This window comes from Magnolia sinica, chromosome 6 (assembly GCF_029962835.1).
Source record: "Magnolia sinica isolate HGM2019 chromosome 6, MsV1, whole genome shotgun sequence".
Classification (NCBI taxonomy): Eukaryota; Viridiplantae; Streptophyta; class Magnoliopsida; order Magnoliales; family Magnoliaceae; genus Magnolia; species Magnolia sinica.
In genome coordinates this window covers 99,968,752-99,993,678 of record NC_080578.1, presented here as the reverse complement: position 1 = coordinate 99,993,678, position 24,927 = coordinate 99,968,752, and the positions used below count along the sequence as shown (strand labels likewise).

The window sequence follows — 24,927 nt, the reverse complement described above, 5'->3', positions numbered from 1 at the left end:
ATATGTCTTCGTCAAGAAAGATCGCAAGACGATCCTTGCCCCCATAGTACCAGAGAACCACCCTGATGCTTCTAAATTGGAGGGGAGTTCCCTCTTAACCAATCGGGATTTCGTGGAGAAATCCAAGAAAATCGACAAGGTGTACGCTATGGTGTTAAAGATTGAGGAATTGGAGCCCTTAGACATTCCTCCAAGTTTAAGGAAATTGCTGAATGAATTTAAATAAATATGGCTCGAAGAGTTACCTGATGGATATCTCCAATGTGGGACAATATCTAACATTACATAAACCTTGTCCATATGGCTGGCTTGCCCAACTGCCTTCATTATCGAATGAGTCCAAAAGAGTGTGAGATGCTTTAAAGTCAGGTGGAGGAATTGATCCATAAGGGTCTTTTAAAGGAAAGCATGAGCCCATGCGTTGTACCATCTTCATTAACACCGAAGAAAGATGGGGCAAACGCATGTGTGTCGAAAGTCAGGCAATTAATAAGATTACCCTTAAATATCGGTTCCTGATACTGTGGTTGGACGATATGCTTGATATGCTTGAAAGTGCTAATGTGTTCTCTAAACTAGATATAAGGAGCAGGTACAATTAGAATCGTATCCAACCTGCTGATGAGTAAAAAATGGCGTTCAAGACTAAGGAAGGGCTGGTCATGCCCTTCGGTCTATCTAACACACTAAGCACTTTTGTGCGCTTGATGAATCGAGTGTTGAAGCCATTCATTGGCTGGTTTGTGATAGTATATTTTGATGATATCCTGATATATAGCCAAGGTAAGATGGAGCACATGGAATATCTCATGCAGGAACCACAAGTCTTGGTAGTTAACAAGTTATACCTCAACTTGAAGAAGTGTAGTTTTTTAATGAACAACTTGTTGTTCTTAGGATTTGTTGTGACGTCCACGGGCATCTGTGTAGATGATGAAAAGGTCTGAGCCATCAAGGAATGACCAATTCTGATGAACATTCATGAAGTTAGGAGTTTCCACGGGCAAACGACATTCTATCATAGATTCGTATGAAATTTTGGCACTATAGTTGCACCTATTACAGATTACATGAAAATTTGTCATTTCAGTGGACCGATGAGGCTGACAAGAGCTTTGCTAACTCAAGCATCGATTATCCACAACGCTAATCTTGGTTCTTCCTAATATAGACAAGCTATTTAAGGTTGAGTGTGACCCCTCATATGTCAGAGTTGGATAAGTCTTATCAAATGAAGGAAGGTCGGTGGCCTTCTACAATGAGAAGCTAAGCAAAACCCAAAAGAAATTGTCGATATATGAGCTTGAGCTATAAGCAGTTGTACGCCTCGAAAATCGATGCCAGACCCCGGTCCCGAATTACTGGGTGTGAACCAAATAAAAATGCACGTGTGACCTCGTTCTGATTCACATTCTTTTCACACACAAGCAATCAGAGTAACACAATTTGAATTAGCGGATCTAAAGCGAGATAGAGATAACAAAAATAAATAAATATAAGGCTAATCATCAAAGTACAATTTAACTATGGTGTCCACCCAAATGGAAATTATATAAGCCACAATATACATACCTAAAATGATTAAAGTGAAAAGTTTTTGGTTTGGTCCAATCCTCTAAAACATAACGTTGGTGGTACAAGCCACTCTAAGCCTACCTGTTTGAGATCTTGATAATACATGCATCGATAATATTGCCTGATTGGTGTTTTAAAACACTGTCCCATGTAGGAGTGAGTAACTAAATCAATGGTTCCATTAGTTCTAAGTTACACATATTATTAACGCAATCAACGTAGGTAATGATAAAATAAGAAATCAAACAATTAATAAATACTCTTGTTAAATGTGCATATAAAGATATGACATGATGCATGCTATTTTCAAACAACACTCTCTCCCAAACGACTTCAACGTCTATTTCGTATATGCTAACACCTCCTCACAAGCGGCCTAATGCCAAATTGAAAGTATTATCTAATGTAATGTGGTAAATATGTATGTTAGTTGAGTAATTATTAGGTTCAATTCATCCAGTATATTAGGAAAGTTAGGGTACCCTCATTTTATTGTGATCTCAACTAATCACTAGGCTAGGGATGGTCGAAGCGGCTCCTTACATGTGTCCCTTGATCCGTATTTAGGTTTACCACCCAGACGACAATTCCCCAATCAATGTGAGGATAACACTAGCCCGACAAATCATTAAGGTCCTGGATGACACAGCCCGAACGCACAGGGTTAGGCGACCCATCGACGGGTGGAGGGTGCTAACAAATGATATAAGAGTCGTCACCCAAACAAAAATGTGGAGCAGTTGTGGCATCATTATAGTTTGATTTACTAGACTCATTGCCTTCTTGGTTGCTCATTAATCACTATGGGGAGGCTCGTCACCCCAGCGTAGGTCGACAGCTCGGACACGGTGCCCCATACTACCATGCCCGGCCCATGAGTCTTGTGCATCATACCACTAATAGTTGTAAATAGACTCATTTAATGGGAACAGGGTATCTTAAATTCTGTTCGATGTTGTCACACTTTGCAAATATAAGCAGTTAGTCAACTTTTAAGCTGGTTTGATCAACTTGGGGCACTCCGACTCGACCGGCATTGGGTGTGAGCATCCTGTGCAGTCTAGCTACTGTTGATCGTCCACGTTCAACTCGGGTCTACCGAACAAGTTAAGAGTGGGCGGTTTAAATCGGGCCACCCCTTACTTTAGGCGGTTAGCCGACTTTCCCGACATTATAGTTAACCAAAGTATCATTACAGTTTAGCAGTTTATCATATTGTCCTAGCACAGAATCAACAGCATAACCACTCAGGCATTTTGTCAAACACATGAGTATTGATAGAACTACACATCCATTTAGACATCATATCGAGCATGTGAGCAGCATTAAAATCGCACTTCTACCTAAGCATTCCATCAAGCATGTAAGCATCAATGAAGAGGTACATCCAATCAATCAGCCATTTTATTAAACATGTGAATCTCAATAGGCAGTTAACGATACAAGTTGCAACTAAACTCAAAATGAAAGTATGCAATGAATCGATGTAAGTGTTCATTATAAGTGATCATTAACTGGTCCCTCAGGGGTCGATAAAAGGCAACATAGGGATAATGATCTGCACCTTTAAGAAGGAAGCTCCGATTTTGAGCTCCTAAGGTTAGGGATTTGGGGAAAAATAATTTCTACACCAATTTCAAAGTAAATAGATGAGATTCATGCAATTCAACGTAGAAAAGCCTAGGTTGGAAAGTAGGATTTATTTCTTACCTCTCAATCGAAGTGGGATGGATTCGATGGAGGAGAACGTCAAAGTTAGGGCTTGGTCAAAGGGAATCCATCAAAAACACTCTAAGATCTACATCCTAACTTTCTCTTTCTTTCTCTCATTCTTAGAAAAAATTCATATGAAGAGATGGGGTGCCTAAATAAAGGCCTTATATAATTCCATAAGTTATGAAAATAACACTAAGGGCTAGGTTTTAATTATACTAGCCCTATGAGAGAGTGTTTTTAACCTCTAAGGCCCACTATGGGGTATATATGTCGATATCACCATAGGATAGTTAGCCCTAATGATAATCTACATATGGATATAATTAGCCCGCCATTTGGATGAGTTGATCGATGAGTATGATCAGAAGTCTTTTGATGGTCATCGATGGCTGATTGAGGCCGCGGATATATGGATATGTGTGGGAAAATGTCTTTAGTTGGTACCCTGACTTTGGCCGTGAATTGACGGTCCGAAAGCTACAACTTTATAAAAGAACAAAGTGTCTAGTTCACTTAAGTTTCATATTTTCATCTAAGGTATTCGCACAACCCAAGCACTCATCTTGCAACTCTAAGTTAAGCAATTCAAGATGCGACCTCGGCTCGATGTCTCGCAATGGACGTTAAGCCCACTAAGAAGAACGTCTTTTTATAGTCTTAGGTTTTATGGCCCACTAATGAGTGGTCTAAAGTTTGTTCAGATAATCAGAGCATTTCTGGAATGAATTGGGTAGTAAGATTTCTTGCGCACAATTATTATGGTTTGGATTAGCTAAGTTCATAGTGTGGCCTATTCGCAACTAGCGAAAATGACGATTTGATTATAATAACTCTAAACCATCAGTTCTTCGTCTTAATGGTTACTTGGTCAGTTTAGTTTGTTAATCAAGATCCGACCCCTAGTTGTTTCGACTTTAGGCGGGTCTTTATTTAGTTGCGGTTGACTTGATTTATTAGTAATATGTCAGCTAGATTTGAGTCCTAAATAAACAAATTATGAAGCTAGACTCGAGATTTACGTAATCGGCGAATTTATTGGCTTCGGACCATTCATTGTGTGTAATGGTCCACCTTGATGTGGGTCATCCATAATGTGGGGCTAATATCATTGTCAATTATACATCATGTGGGGTCCACCTTTAATGTCCATTGCATATCATGTGGATCCTCACTTTGATGTTATCTGTCCATCGTGTGAGCCCCACCTTCGAAATAGGTCGTCCATCATGCAGAGCACCTTAGATATGGATCTCCCATCATGTGGAGGTGAGAAAGAGAGGGAGAGCGAGAAAGTAAAAACAAGATGGGAAAAAGAAGAAGAAGCAAAACCTTACTTTTATAAGGGTGCTCACCAAACCAACTTGTATCTAATAAGTAGCTTATTTGCTTTTACCAGCTAAAAATAGCTACTAACTGTTGGGAGCGTTGCACAAAACCTTAGGATCTCACCTCCCAAAACACCAGAATTATGGGATATAATAAAGCAATGAAATAAATCAAAGCACAAATTACACGACACGAGATTTTTATGTGAAAAACCTTCAAAGAGGTAGAAACCACGGGACCTCGTTCAGAGTAACAATTCACTATGAAGTAAAACGTTACAACCGATCACAAGCACACACTGCTTGGATCAAACCTTCTTCACTCATGTAGGAGTGAATGAACAATAAGAGAATAAAGAAAAAATGAGAGATTTCACCAATCACGATGACGTAAAAGTATTGAGACATCGACTACGAAGTAGATCACCTCTACGAGCAGAATTTCCCTTCTACAAGCTTCCTCTCTCTCTCTCTCTCTCTCTCTCTCTCTCTCTCTCTCTCTCTCTCTCTCTCTCTCCTTTGATAGCCCTAAACCCTTTAGTAAACTCTTACAAAGCTTTAAGAAACTCTCTTCAATGCCTTAGAAAAGCCTTAGGGACCCCTATTTATAGTTTAGGAAACTCCCTTTCGTACCTCTTACGAAACCGCCTCAAATTTACGCAGTCCGCACCCAATCCGGACTGAATCTGCGTAACCTCGACTAGTCAAGCAAGGTCCTCGACCGGTCGAGCGGCCCACTCAACTGGTCGAGCCTGACCCTTGACTAGTCGAGTACCATGGGATTCCAAAACCAAAAACTCGCTAGACTTTAAGTCAAGCACCACTCGACCGGTCGAGCAACTCGGACTGAGGAGGAAAAATCCCATCAAATCTTTCCCTTTCCAACTTAGGAGGAATTCACCTTCTTCATGCTAGCCAGGTTTATACAAACCTCAAACTTGCCCTTGAGCAATGCCTTGGTCATCATATCTGACCCATTATCGTCCATGTGGATCTTCTCAAGCTGTAACACCTTCTGTTCCAAAGTATCCCTGATCTAGTGATACTGAATCTCTATGTGCTTCGACTTGGAGTGTTGACTTGGATTCTTACTCAAGTATATAGCACTTTGACTATCACAATAGATCACATGCTGATTCTGCTTAAGACTAAGTTTTTGTAGGAACCTCTTCATCTAAAGCATCTCTCTATAGGCCTCTGTGACTGCAATGTACTTGACCTCTTTTGTTGAAAATGCTATGACCTTCTGTAACTTGCTTTGCCAAGAGACCGCTCCCCCTGTAAACGTGAACATGAATCCCAATGTAGACTTCCTGGAGTCTATGTCACCTGCCATATCTGCATCTGTGTAGCCTTCTAATGCAGGTTTTCCGTCACCATAACATAGGCTCAACCTGGATAAGCATCTTAGATACCTCAGTATCCACTTCACCGATGCCCAATGTTTTTTGCCAGGATTGGCAAGATACCGGCTGACAACACCAACTACATATGTTATGTCTGACGCTTACTCACCATAGCATACATCAAACTTCCAACCGCTGATATGTAGGGTATCTTCCTCATCTCATACACCTCTGCATTTATCTTAGGACACTACTTGTTACTCAATTTAAAGTGACCATCCAATGGAGTACTGACGGGTTTCGCTGCATTCATATTGAACCACTATAGAATTTTCTTAATATACCGCTCTTATGACAATCAAAATTTTATGCTGATTCTGTCACTGGTTATTTTCATTCCTAGGATCTGTTTAGTCGAGCTCAAGTCTTTCATTGCAAACACCTTGCCCAACTCCTGTTTCAGTCAGTCGACCTTCTTGATGTCTTTACCCATAATGAGCATGTCATCAACGTATACCAACAGAACTAAAAAATCACTATCTGAGAACTTACGCGTGAACACACAGTGGTCCGATTCCGTTCCGTCATATCTATGCTTTAAAATGAACGAGTCGAACTTCTTATACCATTGCCTTTGAGCTTGTTTCAGCCCATACAAGCTCTTCCTTAGCCTACACACCATATGCTCTTTGCCCTTTACTTCGAACCCCTCTGGTTGGTGCATATAGATCTCTTCTTCTAGGTCACCATGGAGAAAGGCACTTTTAACATCTAACTGCTCTATCTCCAGATCCATGTTAGCTGTCGACCCAAGTAACACCCGTATGGATGTCATCTTCACTACTTGTGACAATATCTCATCGAAGTCTATACTTTTCTTCTGACCAAACATTTTCACTACAAGTCTGGCCTTGAACCACGTTTGTGAATTCTTCTGCTCAATCTTCTTTCTAAAAACCCACTTGTTGTTCAGAGCTTTCTTGCCCTTAGGCAATTTCACCATATCATAGGTGTGATTTTTGTGTAAGAATTTCATCTCCTCTTGCATAACTTTTAACCACTCCCCCTTATGCTCGTCGGCTAGGGCCTAAGAATAATCTTCTGACTCTCCCCCATCAGTGAGCATAATGTACTCATACGGCGAGTACCTTTTGGACGGTTGTCTGTCCCTAGATATCCTCCTGACCTATGGCTCAACAAGTGGATCAGGTGGGGGCTGATCTCTCTGTTCATCTTCTGTAGGAACTCCCTCGTCCTTTGCGCTTTGCTATACTCCCCCATCATCAGGCACCACGGGAGGAATAACCGGATCCATGTCCTCCAGCTCACCTGAACTAGGCTGGGTCTTCTCTAGCTTACAAATGTCTTTTATACATTGATCTTCAAAGAAAACCACATTTATGCTCCTAACGAGCTTCTTCTCAATCGGATCTCACAATCTGTAGCCAAACTTTTCATCACCGTACCCCAAGAACACATATTGTTTAATCTTCATATCAAGTTTAGACCTCTCGTCCTTTGGTACGTAAATAGATGCCCTGCATTCAAACACCCCAAGATAATTGTACGATGGATCTTGTCCAGTCCACACATTCTCAGGTACTTCTCCATTCAATGGGGCTGATGGAGACTTATTTATCAAATACATTGTCATGTGCATTGCTTCTCCCCAGAACATCTTGAGCAACTTTGCATGGGATAACATGCATCTAATTCTCTCTACAATGGTGCGATTCATTCACTCAACCACACCATTATGCTGGGGGGTCTTGGGAACCGTCTGTTCATATCATATACCCAAGGACTTATAGTACTCATGGAAGTCACCAATGTATTCACCACCATTGTCAGTGTGGAGGTGTCTCTCTCTCGACTATAGCATGAAACAATTTAAATACACCAAAGACCTCATCCTTAGATTTCAAAGTATAAACTCAAACCCTCCTAGATGTATCATTTATAAAAGTAACAAAATACAATGCCTCACCCAATGTTTTTATCCTCATAAGACTACAAACATCAACATAAATCAAATCTAATGCATGCAATTTATTAATATGAGAAGCAGATTTAACAAATGAAACTCTTCCTTAATAAACAGTCAATATAAGTTTTGAGAAGTATATCTGTCACGTCTAGAAGGAGCCGCTTCTTTGCTAGTAACTGAAGCCACTTTTCACTCATGTGGCCTAGACGCCTGTGCCACATGCAAATAGCTGAATCTTCCGTTGCGTTCAACCCACCCTTGCACACACTGACACTTGCCTTGTAATGGGTGCAACACTTCTTTCCTCTGGCCGCAATTAATAAACCTTTGATGAGCTTTCAGCGCCCACTAAGAAATCAGCTTTCATATCCATCATCTTCAATCTTCCCGTCGACATCAAGTTGAGGCGAAGGTTTGTAATGTGCCTCACATCCTTGAGAACCAATGTGCAGCCCACATCGGTCTTCATACAAATATCACCAGCCCCTATGATCTTTGATATACCAGAATTTCTCATCTTCACGGTATCATAGTCACCTAACTTGTAGCTCGTGAAGAAATCCCTATGTGGAGTCATATGAAACAAGGCTCCTGAGTCTATTACCCAGTAGGTGTCCTGACTCGTAGTTGTGAGACAAACATCATGATCTGCTAAAAGAATAATTATCATGTCGCCATCTGAAGTGACCACAGTAGAATCTGATTCATCTTCCTTCTCCTTTTCTTTTCCTTTATTGTCGTTCTTCTTCTTATGACATTCATGCTTGTAGTGACCTTCTTGCCACAATTTCAGTATTTAACATCCTTCTTGGTACTCAACTTGCCTATTGATTTATCTCGGGCCTTCCCGCCCTTTCTGTTCTTTCCTCTCTCCCGTTCTTGTGTCACAAGGGCCTCTTGTTGAGTAGACCTCTGAGACTTCCTTCTTGTCTCATCATCGAAGAGACAACTAGTTACCCGTTCTATGGACACCTTTCCGTCTGGCGCGGAGTTACTTAGATACACCACCAATGTCTCCCAACTATCAGGCAATGAGCTAAACAATAGCAAAGCCTGTAATTCATCGTCCAGGACCATCTTCATAGCGGAGAGTTGGTTCAATATATTACTGACCTTATTCATATGCTCAGCCAAAGAATCACCATCTTTGAACTTAAGATTCACAAGTCGTCTTATCAGAAAAATCTTATTGTCGGCTGTCTTCCTCTCATACAATCCTTTCAATTTCAACCATAGGCTAGTGACTGAGGTCTCTGTAGACACATGGTGGAATACGGAATCATCTATCTATTGTCTAATAAACCCCTCCGCCTTACGGTCCAACTTCTTCCAATCATCATCCAACATATCCTTCATCTTCGCTAATATGCCTAAAATTGGAGCATACAAGTCCTTGCAATATAGCAAGTCCTCCATCTTAGCCTTCCATATGGTCTAGTTAGAACCATTGAAATTGATCATCCTTAATGAGCCACCTTCCATAATTCAAAACCGATCCCGGTCCGTTCAACCAACCCAAACATTCTGATACCACTTTGTTGGGAGCGTTGCATAAAACCTTAGGATCCCGCCTCCCAAAACACCAGAATTATGGAATATAATAAAGTAATGAAATAATTCAAAGCACAAACCACACGACACAAGAGATTTTTATGTGGAAAACTCTCAAAGAGGTAAAAACCACGGGACCTCGTCCAGAGCAACAATTCACTATGAAGTAGAACGTTACAACCGATCACAAGCACATACTGCTTGAATCAAACCTTCTTCACTCACGCAGGAGTGGATGAACAATAAGAGAATAAATAAAAAAAACGGAAAGATCTCACCGATCGCGAGGACGTACAAGCATTGAGACGTCAACTGCGAAGTAGATCACCTCTATGAGCATAATCTCCCTTCCATAAGCTTCCTCTCTTCTTCTTTTTTTCCTCTTTTTTTCTCTCCTTTGATAGCCCTAAACCTTTTAGCAAACCCTTGTAAAGCTTTAGGAAATTCTCTTCAATGCTTTAGAAAAGCCTTAGGGACCCTTATTTATAGTTTAGGAAACTCCCTTTCGCACTTCTTGCGAAACCGCCTCAAATTTACGCAGTCCGCACCAAATCCCGACTGAATCTGTGTAACCTCGACTAGTCGAGCAGGGTCCTCGACCGGTCGAGCCTGACCCTCGACTGGTCGAGTACCATAGGATTCCAAAACCAAAAACTCACTAGACTTTGAGTTGAGCAGCTCAGACTGAGGAGGAAAAGTCCCATCATTAACGTGGGTGTAACCAAACAGACATTTAAAGAAAGGATGCCAAATTGTGTAGAAATCTAGTGGTGTTTAGTGGTGGCCCATGACATATCTGCACCATTCCTTAGATAGGGTGTACTATGGACCGTGGTAATGTTGGTCCACTAATAAAGTAAATCAAAACTTGCATAATAAAAGTTAGGCTGCAAGAATAGTTTAGATTAGTCGTGCTTCTCTGGCTCACTTAATGGGTGTGCTACTTTATTTTTATTTTTTTAAGATTAGTCTTGCATGTGTGGCCCACTTGATAAGTGTGCTATGATTTTTTGTACCTAGTATAAGTCCATCCTCTCTGATGAATGGCCCGGATCTCTAATGCATGTGATGTATCCACGTTGATATGAAACTTGTTCCACAAAAAGATCACATGGTACATTTCTTTGTTTTCTCCCAGGCAGGTGGCAAAATCAACCTTCCACTGTTTTCTCTTGAGTAAGGGCAAAATATGAACCCTTGTAAATTGTAGTTCTCCTTGCCAACTACCCTTAAGTAATACATTGAAAGTATTTCTTTTTTCAGGTATTTACATCTTTTCATAAAAATAATAATAATAATAATAATAATAATAAGCTTTTCTAATTTTGAAAAGAGCATGAAAATGGAGAAGTAATTGGCTTTAATAAAGACCTGTCTGTTAAGGCTGAATTTTTGCACTTAATGTGGAATTTGGAAAATATTCCATGATTAGTGTTGTTTGTTAATGCATAAGAAGGAAAGCGCTCCACGATTTTATGTTGAAAATTTTCCGTGATGGGAGTCCTTTATGTTGAAATTTTTCCATGATGGGAGTCTAGCTTAATGGGGAATGAATAATGCCCTTAGTGATTTTTATTTTTTTAATCCAAAATTATCCTTTGCAGGGGAGATTTTCTCCCTTGCGTTGTACACATCCTAACTTTTAACATGGGGCACTTCTCTGAGCCCACCATGATGCATGTGTTTCATCCATTTTTAAAGATCATTTTAGGGCTTGATACCAAAAATGAGAGGAATATAAATCAAGTGGACCACACCACAGGAAAACAATAAAGATTCGATATCCACCATTAAAATTCTCCTAAGTCCCAATGTACGGTTTATTTGACATTCAATCTTTTGATTAGGTCATATATACCCAGGTGAATGGAAAAAACAAAGATCAGCTTGATCCAAAACTTTTATAGCCCCCAAAAAGTTTTTAATGGTCGACGTTCATTCAACATTGTTTTCCTGTAATGTGGTCCACCTGAGATTGGGATATACCTCATTTTTGGTCTCATACCATAAAATGATCTAAAAACATAGATGGACAGCATGGATGAAACACATACATCATGGTGGAGCCCACATAGCACCGGCCACCAGCCATTGGCCGGTGGCGGCAGGGGAGCAGGCAATCTGTTTTGGCGGAAGTGGATTGGATGCTGACAAGTTGAGTAGGGACACTCACTGCTGAAGTGACGTCACCAAGTTATGTGGGCCCCATCATGATGTATGTTTTGTATCCATGCCGTCCATCCATTTGGAAATATAATTTTAGGTAAAGTTCTAAAGAATGAGTCAAATCCAAAGCTCCGGTGGACCTCACCACAAAAAACAGTGGGGAGAGTGATGCCCACCATTAAAAACTTAAATACGCCACAGAAGTTTTTGATCAAGATGATACTTGTTTTTTCCCTTCTTTCATGTATGTGTTAACCTGCGAACAGGTTGGATTTCAAATAATCACGGTAAGCCTTATGAAGGTTTCAAAGATAGGCATCATTCTCCCCACTACTTTTTGCGGGTGCGGACTAGAAACTGACAAGGTCAGTACCCAAATTGGTACTGAAGTGACATCACCATGCTCTGTGGACCCCACCATGATGCATGTGTTGCATCCATACCGTCTATCCATTTGAAGAGATCGTTTTATGGCATGAGAAAAAGAATGAGATAGATCTAAAGTTCAAGTGGACCCCACTATAGAAAACAGTGGAGACAATGACATCCACCATTCAAAATTTCTTCGGGGCCACAAAAGTTTCTTAACAAGTTTATATTTTTGTTTTCACTTCATCTACCTCAATGTTAACTTATATATATGTTGGATCTAAAAAAATACACGATGGTGAGCCCTATAAATGTTTCAACGGTAGGTGTGACTGATCCCGAAGTTTTCTTTGGTGGGTCCACTTGAACTTTATATCTATCTCATTCTTTTTCTCATGCTATAAAACGATCTTCACAGATGGTTAAACCGTATAGATACAACCGTGCATCATGGTGGGGTTCACATAGCTTGGGGACATAACTTCAATAGCGATTTGGTTACTGACGTTGTCAGTATCTACTCCGTGTCCGTTTTTTGCGGTGGGTCAACTACATAGCTGGATCAGCCTCTTTCTTTAACTCATGCCCTAAAATTAAATCTCCATAGATGGACAGTGTAGATAAAGCACATACATCATAGTGGGCCCACATATATATCATATTGGGCCCATAGAACTTGGTGACGTTACTTCGGTACACCAGTTATATAGCTGTTGTACTGACATCAGCAAGTTCTGTGGGTCCCATCATGAGATATGTGATATATCCAAACCGTCCATTCATTTGGCGAGCTCGTATTAAGGCTTGTGACAAAAAATAAGAAACATTGAACCATCAAATGGACCACACTGCAAAAAGCAGTGGGGGATTGAACATCTACCATTGAAATCTTTTTGGGGTCACAAAAGTTTTGGATCAATATGAATTTTTTTTTCCTTCTTCATACAGATATTTGTGACATTATGAACATATTGGATGGAAAATAAACGTTATTGGATGGAAAATAAACATTATGGTGTGCCCTACAAATTTTTTAACGTCCCATCGTAGGAGTGAAAATCATTGCCACCGATGGGACTCCTCTTTGGGCCCATCATGATGTATGTGTTGTATCCACACCTATTTGGAGAGATCATTTTTGGTCAATAATATCCAAAGTTCATGGACCCCACCACAGAAAACAGTAGGATCTTTGGACCTTCTGGGGCTGACCACGATGATTCATTTTAGAAAAGACGTGGATAATGCATAAACATTAGTTGGATCGAAAGCTTTTGTGGCCCAAAAGGTTTTAATGCATTCAATTTCTATTGTTTTCTATGGTTGGGTGTACTTATGTAAATCATTATCTCCGCTGCTATTTGTGGTGTGGTCCATCTGATCTTTGGATATGATTCATTTTTTGGATAATGCTCGAAAATGATCTCTAAAAATAGATAAACGGTGTACATATAATAAATACATCATTGTGCGTCCCATGTAACTTCAATATCCTTTGAACCATTGGTACAAGCGCAACACATACCTACAGCAGCTATATAGCTGGTGTGGTACACAGCCAATCCGCTTCCGTCCAAGTAGTACCCGGATGCGGATTTCCAGCTAAAGCCTTGCACAGGAACTTCCTACGTGGGGTCCATCGGGATGTTTTGAGAAATTCACCCCGTGCATCCATTTTGCGAGGTCATTTAAGGAGGTGTAACTAAAATTGAAGCTTATAAAATACTTAAGTGTGCCATACTAGAGGAAACAATGGGCATTCAGTGACCACTGTTGAAGTATTTTTATGGCCGTAAAAGTTCTGTATCAAACTATATTTTATGCGTTTTCACTTCATCCAAATGGGAATGACGTTATAAATGGTTTGGATAACATATAAACATCAAGGTGGGCTTTATTTGAAAGTTTTATTGTTATTGGTGCTCAACCCTCCACGTCACACAATGACAATCTTCCCGCTAAGAGGAATTGAGGACCTTAAATAATGATATTTTAATTTTCTATTAAGTATTTTAGTTTATTTGAATTAAATATAATAATTTTATTTTCATTTAATAAAAAATAATTCCTTTATAATATAAAACATTTTCAAATAGGAGATCGAGACAAATGTGTCAAATTAACATATTTCAAACATTTAAGATGCTTGTTAACAAATAGGTTGTTTCAAATTTTACTTAATTTTCATACTTCAGCCATAATTATGAAACAAGTTTTTTCACTTCATGTTTCATATTCAGGCTTCAAATTTCAGATTTAGGCTTTAGATTTCAGATTCGGTCTTTAGACTTCAAATTTAACAAACGAGGCCTAAGTATGGATATCGACTTAACCACTCCAAATATTCTCTCTCTCTCTCTCTCTCTCTCTCTCTCTCTCTCTCTCTCTCTCTCTCTCTCTCTCTCTCTCTATATATATATATATATATATATATGTATGTATGTATGTATGTATGCACCTTTGCACACGTGCCACGGGTGTCTAATCTGAACGGTCCATGTGATGCGGAATCCCATAAAACCCAATGGGACAAATTTTCACCCCGATTTAATATTCTGGTGGGCCATAGCAAAGAGAAATGAAAATCAAGGGAGGAAACTGTTTTCATCTTTCATGGACCATTAAAGTTTTAGATCAAAGTAAAACTTGGGCCCTGGGGGTTTCAGGAGGTGCTGCTTCACATGAACGGTTCAGATTTCGGATCATGGGTTCTCAAAAAGTTCGTACGTAGTACATACGAACTTCGCAGGTGAGCGTTTCCTATATATATATATATATATATATATATATATATATATATATATATATATATATATATATATATATAAAGAAATTAAATTTCCAGTCAACATAGTATGGATATCAACCACTCTAAATATTCTCTATAATTATAAATATATAAAAATAATAATTCTTAAATTCTCAGTCAACACAGTATGGATATCGACTTAATTAAATATTATAAATATTCTTCATAATTATAAATAAATTTTGTTTATAATTATTAAATTCCCAGTTAAGTTGGAACGAGTATCCGACTTGACCCGGCCTTATTATCATTGAGTCTAGTCGAGTTTCTGGGTTTTTAAACTATGATCAGTACAAATTTCATGAAGTGGTGCAACCAAACACCCCCTAAATTATTTATTTATTGGGTTCAATAATTTTTTATTTTACATTTCTAAGTTGTTATTGCAGGAGTGGCTATGGAATTCATCTGGGAGGCTGCCAAGTATACATGGGCTCAATACGACTATGGTAGTAACCTCAAAGAGAATCTTGAAGTTCTGAAAACCCAAATGCGAGAGTTGAGAACCCGAGAATCCGATGTAAAGAATGAACTGAACACGGCGAAGGTAATGCATGGAAAGAAGCCAAAGGGAGAGGTGACTTTGTGGCTAGAAAATGTGGAAAAGATTACAAGCCAAATGACCACGATAAAAGAGGATTATAGACAAGTAGGGAGACATTTCTTACGCTCACCTGTAACATTGGGAAAGCTTGTCGTAAAGAAGATTGAAGAGGTGGCGAAGCTCAGGGAGAAAGGTCGATTTTCAGAAGGGTTATTTGCTCATCTATTACCTGAAATGGGAAATATGCCCACTACGAAACTAGTGGGTAAAACGACAGCTGAAAGAAATTTGGAAAAGATTTGGGAGTCCTTGATGGATGATGAAGTCAGAAGTATTGGTGTCTATGGCATGGGGGGTGTGGGCAAGACGACTATCATGACCCACATCCACAATAGAATATTACAGAGCTCTGGAATATTTGGCATTGCCATTTGGGTGACCGTATCTCAGGATGCTAATATTGAGAGACTGCAAAAGGATATTGCAATAGCTATAGGATTGGAATTTTCCCATGAATATGATGAAATAAGAAGGTCAGTGAAATTGTTTCAGGCTCTGAAGCGTAGAGAGAAGTTCATTATCATCTTAGATGATATGTGGAAAAAAATTTCCCTTGAAAAGGTAGGGATTCCTGAAGGCACTACATGCAAGATAGTGTTGACTACTCGATCAAAAAACGTGTGCCGAAGCATGAATTGCCAAAAAACAATTCAAGTAGAAGTACTTTCAAGAGAAGAAGCATGGGAATTGTTCAAGAGCAAGCTTGGGGCTGATGTGGTGCTTTCTCCAGAAGTAGAACAGATTGCAAAGCTTGTGACTGAAGAATGCGATGGTTTGCCACTTGGAATCATCACAGTAGCGAGTGCAATGAGAGAAAAGGATGACATTAGAGAATGGAGAAATGCATTAGAGGAGTTAAAATGCTCAACGACAGAGATCGAAGGCATGAATGATGAAGTTTTTCCAATTTTGAAATTTAGTTACGATAGACTAAAATCTGAGAGTGTTCGATCTTGTTTCTTGTATTGTGCTTTATTTCCAGAGGACTATGAATTCTCTCCTGATGAGCTGATAAGGTATTGGATGGCAGAAGGATTGATAGATGATATGGGAGACAGGGAAAAGGAAATCGACAAAGGCCACACAATATTAAACGGACTGATAGATGTTTGTATGTTAGTAAGGAGGTTTGGTGAGTGTATAATAATGCATGATTTAATAAGAGATTTGGCCATCGGCATTACAAGGAAGAGCCCTCGGTTTGTGGTCAAGGCTAGGATCCAAATAAGGGGATCAATTGGGATAGAAGAATTTCCTGAAGATGCTGACAGAATTTCATTGATGAGAAATGTAATTGAAATGCTTTCAGGCGAACCAAACTGCCCAAAACTCTCCACATTGTTGTTGAGAGAGAACCCTCTCTCAGGCAACATTTCTCATGAGTTCTTCAATCGCATGAACAGCCTCAGAGTTCTCGACCTCTCTGACACTCAGATTAAGTATTTGCCAGCATCAGTTTCAAACTTGGAGAACCTGCATGCACTCTTATTAAATGATTGTATAAGGTTAAGGGAGGTACCGTCCTTAGCAAAGCTGAAGCGTCTAAGAATTTTGAACCTCTTTGATACTGACATCAAAGAAGTGCCAGATGGTATGGAATGTTTGGTTAACCTTAAAGAGCTTTATGTTCAGTCTGCTGAAGAGGCAAATGTTGTTGGTTGTAATTCATTAGTGCTTCCTGATAGTATTGTCAAGTTGGAGATGCATGATTGCGATCTGTCAAGCTTACCCTGCCTCTCTCACTTGCAACGCTTACAGACATGTGACATCTGGTCCTGTAGTAGCATGAAGTGGTTGTTGCCAATAAGAGACGACAGCACCATAACGTCTTTACCCTCAATACGGGCACTGAGTCTAGAAGAGCTTCCGAATTTGAGGGGTCTGTGTGAGGGAGTCTTGCTACCTGGCTCATTCGCATCCCTCACACACATGACTGCCCACGGATGCCATGTATTGGAGAATCTCATGTCACTTGAATTGTTTCAGCACCTCCAATGCCTCGAATACATTGATATTCAAGGATGCAGTGAGATGGAGGAGGTGATAAAAGGAGGAGAAGAAGCTATGGTTGAAGAAGAAGGTTATAACAGCATCAATAACGATACTATCCTACTCCCTAACTTGAGGTTTTTTCAATTGTTTAATTTAGGGAATTTGAAAAGCATTTGTAAGCAGGTAATCATTTGCCCTTCCCTGAAATGGATTGTTATAAAAGGTTGTCCTCGGCTGAAGAAGATCCCTCTTTCCTTGGGCAACTCAACATCTGATGTGGAAGGAAAGATACAAGGAAGCAAAGAATGGCGGGATGCATTGGCGTGGGATGATCACAACACCAAAAGACTCCTCCGACCTCTTTTTGAAGAAGAAGAAGAAGAAGACGAAGACGAAGAAGAAGATGAAGACGAAGAAGACGAAGAAGGAGAAGGACGTGGAATGAAAAGAAGAGCAGAAGAAGATTTAGAAGAGGTTGCTTCGACTTCACGGCAGTGGTAATCTCCTCATTAGAATGGACTTTGGATTTTTATTTTATTTTTTTCTTGTAAATTTGGTATTTTAAATTTAAAACAAGTATGGTTGGGAAATGTATTGTTAGTAAGAATGGGTTGTGTTCTTCTTCTTCTTCTCTCTGTGTGTTTATGTATTATTAGTGATTAGCAGATGGATGTATTATTGGAGTTTACCCATCTAATAAGAGGTAAAGCATTTTTGTGTGAGACAAACTTTATATATATCAAATCCATACCATTTTTGTGTCATACCTCTTGAACGGATCATAGCTCAAATACGGAGGAGGTGAAATCTACTCCGACCATCAGATGCATCAGCCCCTGTTTGTCCCAAGCCCCTAAAATCAGCCATATCACTAATTCATGTGGAAATTGTGTACATGGAATAAGCTCACCCCAACCATCAAATGCCCACCACTAAAAACACGGGGTCTCGAAACTAGTGATAAGAGTGGATTTCAGAAACAGAGGTGGGACCCACCGATCCACCCATCCCTTTGCAGGCAATCCGACCGTCTCCTGCGGCAAGAGACCATTTCAATACATATAGGGACGCGGATTACCGTCCGGGCAGGGCTCTGTGGGGCCCACCGTGATGTAAGTGTTTTATCCACGCCCTCTCATGGCGGGCGTTCCTCTGCATCTAGTTGCGCCTCATGTTTATCAAATTGCTTTACTGGAAACAGATTATCGGCACTCATCATAATAAAAGTAGCTTGCAGTCTCTTCCTGCACTCATCGTAATAGAAGTAGCTTACTGTTGAGGGTCAAATATTGCATATTAGACCCAGTTATTGCATGGATTTACAATCATTGTTACCGTTTAATAGCCTGATTTAATCGTGTTTGTGATGCAGAGTGTATTTACAAGCATGAACTGAAAAAGGGTGCTTAAACCATGGATTTGACGCTCTGATGATACCCAAGGTAAGGGACGGACTCCAGGGGACTAAGATCGATGGAATTACACACCAGAGATTCGAGAAAATCAAGTCATTCACGTTAAAGAGGTCCGAAATTGGTGAAGAATGCAAGATCACATAGTTCCCGCCATCTGATTGGCTCAAAACTTTATACATGGCCTGAAGGCCATAAATTAACCGTACATATCAAATTTCAGCCCTCGGATCACTATGAAAGTACCCCAACTGATAGATCAGCCCATAAACCGTTGATTCTGGGCTCACCTGATATCTGGAACTGTCTCAACTTTAGTCTCGGCGGTTTAAATAAGATGAGGAAACAAATGGATGGATCAGATCTTACATATACATTACAATAGGCCCGTATAACCAAAGTGTGTACATGAGGTACACATGTGCCGAGCCGCACTGTACCGTGTAAAAGGGTCAGCAGCAATTGCCGTATTGACGCTGTATAACGGACGGAAACTGTCCGTTTTTGCGGACGCAAGTGGGCCCCACCCATGGCCTGTACGGATAATCCAAGCCGTCCATCTTGTAGAGGGCCATGATTTCTTCAAACTCATACTAAAATTTTGGACCCATGCAAGCACACGTGCACGATACAGAGGCCATAAGTGGACTGCCCTGCAATGCTCAAATTGATGTTTGGGTGATTTCTTCTCTGATTCCGCATCAATGGACGTTTAAAACCATCCATTCTTTACTGAAATTTTATCCTGAATCCAATGGACGGGGTGGATTTTCCAGAAAATACCTCTGTGGGGCCCACCGATCACGTCAACGCCGGACGTGCGAAAGGCTACGCACGTCCGCGAAATCGGACTTTCCAAGCAGTTGTGGCCCACCATCTTTGATCATATGGCAGATCTGAACCGTCCATCGTGTAGGCCAGCCAAAACACTTCCAAGAGACGCTGATTTTACAGAAATAATGCAAGGAACGCGAGAGTTATGAAGCCCCGAACTTGGCTGCGAAAAGGCTTTCGCTGCGCGTGCGATAGCTTCCCAAATCCGATTTCCACCACTCCAAAAGCTATAAAAAGAGTTCCAAACTTGGAGAAGGGGGTATGCTTGAATAGGGGACGTCAGATAGAGAGAAAGAGGCGGAGAGAGAAGTGTTTGGAATTTTTATGTATTTTTTCTTTATTTTTCTTCTTTTTCCTATGATAATGTTAGGCTAAATCCGTTAGCTAGGGCGAAGAGGTGAAGCCTTTAGTGAGATGGGAGATTCTACTTTGTGCCTTTAATTTATAAACTGAATGTGATTGTAGTTGATTATTCAAGGAATATTTTTCTTAGTCTTTAATGGTCTGTTGTGACTGAAATTACAATGGGTTTGCAATGGCTTTGAATATTTCTTTTCCCTTTTTATGTTTATGAAGTCAGGAAGCCCTGTTGTTCATCATTGTTCCATGGGCATGGTAGGATGACAGTATCCTTCCTGATCTTCATACATTGTTGATTAGTTGGTAATTAGTTTAATACTGTTGTTTGCTTTGTCTCCTGGGCATGGTTAGATGATGGAATCCATTCTAATTCATATACTTTTCATCTCTTAAAAATCAGATCAAGTAGGTTCAGTTTGATTTCCATAAATCTTAATGCAGGCATAAGATCTCCCTGATCCCTACAAGTGGATCCTCTGAATCCCTAGTTTCCTTCCTCTGAATTCCTTAAAGTTTTAGATAATTGTTCCACAATTATTTCTTAAATTCTATTTGGTTTAGATCACATTTTAGTCTAGTTCTAGTTCAACTTGGTTTCAGATAACGTACAGGTATCAGTCCCTGTGGATTCGACCTCGGTCTTACCGAGTTTATTACTACATCACAACCCTGCACTTGGGGTGTGAACACTTACAAGGGTTCAGATTTTGCCAATACCCAATAAAAAACATCAACTTTTTCTGAGGTCGTGTTAAGTGAGCCGTGCATGTCTGGCTCACTTAACAGGTGTGCTACTTTGATGTTTTTTAGGTTAATTAGTCGTGGTTGTGTGGCTCAATTGATGGGTATATATGCTACTTTGATTTTTTGTACCTAATATGGGTGCATCCTCTCTGATGAATGGGCAGGATCTGTGATGGATGTGTTGTATCAACGCTAATCTGAAGCTTGTTCCAAGAAAAGATCACAACCTTTATTTTTTTTCCTGGGCAGCTAGCAAAATCCCAACCTTCCACTGTTTTCTCTTGGGTACTGGCAAAATCTGAAACCTTGTAAACAGTAGTTCTCCTTGCGAACTGCCCTTAATTACTGATACACTGAGAGTATTCTTACGGGTATTTCTGTCTTTCACAAAACAAATTTTAAAATAAAAATAAAAAAAATTTAAAAAGCTTCCCTAATTCTGAAAAGAGAATGAAAATAGAGAAGCGCTTTAAGAAGTATTGATATCAACTTAACCACTCTAAATATTCTCTATAATCATAATTTTAAAAAATTATTTATTAAATTCTCAGTCAACAGTGTTTGGATATCGACTTAACCATTCTAAATATTCTTTATAATTATAAATATAACAATTTTATAATTATTAAATTCCGAGTCAAGTTGGATTGAGTCTCCTAGTTGATTCACCCAACCCTATTAACATTGAGTCTAGTCGAGTTTCTGGGTTTTTAAACTATGATCAGTACAAATTTCATGAAATGTGGTGCAACCAAACACACCCTAACTTATTTATTTTTTAAGCTCAATAATTGTTAATTTTAAATTTCTAAATTGCTATTGCAGGAGTGGCTATGGAATTCATCTAAGAGACTGCCAAGAATGCATGGGATCAATACAACTACGCTAGTAACCTTAAAGAGAATCTTGATGTTTTGAAAACCCAAATGCAAGAGTTAAGAACCTGGGCATCCAATGTAAAGATTGAACTGAACACGGTGGAGGTAATGCATGGAAAATGTGAAAAGGATTACAAGCCAAATGACCACAATAGAAGAGGATTATAAAGTAGGGAGAGATTTCTTACGCTCACGTGTAGCATTGGGAAAGCTTGTCATAGAGAAAATTGAAGAGGTGGTGAAGACTAGGGAGAAAGGTCGATTTTCAGAAGGGTTATTTGGCGATCTATTACCTGAAATGGGAAGTATGCCCACAACAAAACTAGTAGGAAGAACGACAACTGAAAGAAATTTGGAAAAGATTTGGGAGTCCTTGATGGATAATGAGGTCAGAACTATTGGTGTCTGTAGCATGGGGGGCGTGGGCAAGACGATCATCATGACCCACATCCACAATAGAATACAGAGTGCTGGAATATTTGGCATTACCATTTGGGTAGCCGTGTCTCACGATGCTAATATTGAGAGACTACAAAAAAGGTATTGCACGATCAATAGGATTGAAACTTTCCTATGAAGAGGATCGAATGAGAAGCTCAATGAAATTATTTCAGGCTCTGAAGCGTAGGAAGAAGTTCTGCATCCTCTTAGATGATATGTGGAAACCATTTCCCTTTAAAAAGGATTTTTGAAGGCAATGCATACAAAGTAGTGTTGACTACTCGGTCAAAAAATGTTTACCGAGTCATGAATTGCCAACGAAAGTTTGAAGTAAAGGTTCTTTCGAGATAAGAAACATGGGAATTGTTCAAGTGCAAGCTTGGGGCTGATGTGGTGCTTTCTCCAGAAGTAGAACAGATTGTGAAACTTGTGACTGAAGAATGTGGTAGTTTGCCGCTTGGAATCATTACAGCAGCAAGTGCAATGAGAGAAAATGATGACGTTAGAGAATGGAGAAATGCATTAGAGGAGTTAAAATGCTCAACGACAGAGATAGAAGGCATGAATGATGAAGTTTTTCCAATTTTGAAATTTAGTTATGATAGACTGAAATCTGAGAGTATTCAATCTTGCTTCTTGTATTGTGCTTTATTTCCCGAGGACTATGAATTCTCTACTGAGGAGCTGGTTAGTTATTGGATGGCAGAAGGATTGATAGATGATATGGGAGACTCGGAAAAGGAAGTCAACAAAGGCCACACAATATTGAATGGACTGATGATGTATGTATGTTGGTAAGGAAGTATATTAATGGTCCTCCAGTAATGCATGATTTAATAAGAGATTTGGCCATCAGCATTACAAGGAAGAGCCCTCGGTTCATGGTCAAGACTGGTATCGAAATAAAGGGATCAATTGGTGTTGAAGAATTTACTGAAGAGGCTGAGAAAATATCATTCATGAGAAGTGAAATTGAAATGCTTTCAGGCAAACCGAACTGCCCAAAACTCTCCACAGTGTTCCTGCAAATGAACCCTCTCTCAGGCAACATTTCTCATTGCTTCTTCAATAGCATGAACAGCCTCAGAGTTCTCGACCTCTCTTACACTCAAATTGAGTATGTGCCAGAATCAGTTTCAAACTTGAAGAACCTACATGCGCTCTTATTAAATGGTTGTATGAGATTAAGGGAGGTGCCGTCCTCAGCAAAGCTCGAGCGTCTAAGAATTTTGAACCTTTCTGATACTTGTATCAAAGAAGTACCAGATGGGATGGAATGATTGGTCAACCTCAAAGAGCTTTATGTTTTATCTGCTGAAGAGAGAAATGTTGTTGGTTGTAATTCCTTAGTGCTTCCTGATAGTATTGTCAAGTTAGAGATGCATGGATGTGATCCGTCAAGCTTACCTGGCCTCTCTCGCTTGCAACGCTTGCAGATATGTAGGATCAGGAACAGTAGCATCAAGTGGTTGTTGCCAATGAGAGATGACAGCACCATAACGTCTTTACCCTCGATACAGTCCCTATTTCGAAGCGAGCTTCTGAATTTGCAGGGCCTGTGTGAAGGAGTCTTGCCCCCGGATCATTCTCATGCCTCACACAGCTGAATGTCTACAGATGCCAGGTATTGGAGAATCTCATGTCACTTGAATTGTTTCAGCATCTTCCATGCCTCGAAGAAATCAGTATTACAGGATGCAGTGAGACGGAGGAGGTGATAAAAGGAGGAGCAATGGTTGAAGAAGAAGGTGATAACAACAATAATAACGATACCATCATACTTTCTAAATTGAGGGTTCTTCGCTTGCTAGATTTAGGGAAATTGAAAAGCGTTTGTAAGCGGGTAATCATTTGCCCTTCCCTGAATAGGATTGGTATAGAATATTGCCATCGGCTTAAGAAGATCCCTCTTTCCTTGGGCAACTCAACATCTGTTGTAGAAGGGCATATCAAAGGAAGAAAAGAGTGGTGGGATGCATTGGAGTGGGATGATCCCAACACCAAAACCCTCCTCCCACCTTTGTTTTAAAAAAGTAGGAGGACGTGGAATGAAAAGAAGGGCAGAAGAAGAATCAGAAGAGGTTGCTTCGATGTCACGGCAGCAGTAATCTCCTCATTAGTATGGACTTTGGATTTTTTTATTTTATTTTATTTTATTTTTTGTAATTTTGGTATTTTAAATTTCAAGTATCGTTGAGAAATGTATTGTAAGTAAGAACAGAATGGCTTGTGTTCTTCTCCTCTGTGTGTCATTGGTAATGTCCTTTTTCCTATTTTATGCATTTGGATGTATTATTGGAGTTTACCGATCTAAGAGGTAGAGAGCATTTTGGCGTGGGGACAAACTACTTTATATCAAATTCATACCTTCCAATTATAATTACACACACACACACACACACACACACACACACACACACACACACACACGGTGCCTTATAAATAATCCATCAGATCAACAAGAACACATTTGTGCAAAATTTAATAAAGATTAATGGATAAACATCGATGGATCACATGGTGTGGGGTCCACCTCCATGATTATTATAAAATATTTTTATCAGAATATCAAAATCTTCAAGTGGTCACACCAGGACGGATTGAACCCATCAGGTACATGCTTTTCCATGTGATCATCACATCAATTCTAGACCATCCGTTGCTCAAATGGGCTTCTCTATCAGAAGGATCTCATTAAATTGGCCGAACTTGCTTTTTGTATCAATCTATGAACCTGTCCAGAAAAGGTAAGACTTCGTGAGCGGAACTCGGCTGTGACCGCAGGTGAGACCCCGGACTCACCCAGGACGGTGCCGTC

At 39.8% G+C, this 24,927-nt stretch overlaps 1 protein-coding gene across 2 annotated transcripts in view; it reads left to right on the top strand.

Moving 5' to 3' along the window:
- The window catches only part of LOC131249260 (probable disease resistance protein At1g61300), a 29,972-nt gene extending 11,768 nt beyond the window's left edge, over window positions 1–18,204 (top strand). The window contains exons 1-2 of one of the 2 annotated variants that reach the window (XM_058249913.1): window positions 10,482–10,614; window positions 15,234–18,204. In XM_058249913.1, the coding sequence (XP_058105896.1) occupies window positions 15,242–17,941 (2,700 nt within the window). In that variant the 5' untranslated portion in view covers window positions 10,482–10,614; window positions 15,234–15,241 and the 3' untranslated portion in view covers window positions 17,942–18,204. Of the gene's footprint in view, window positions 1–10,481; window positions 10,615–15,233 lie in introns of those variants that run through there. The other variant, XM_058249912.1, reaches the window with a different exon arrangement.
- Window positions 18,205–24,927: the final 6,723 nt, after the last annotated feature.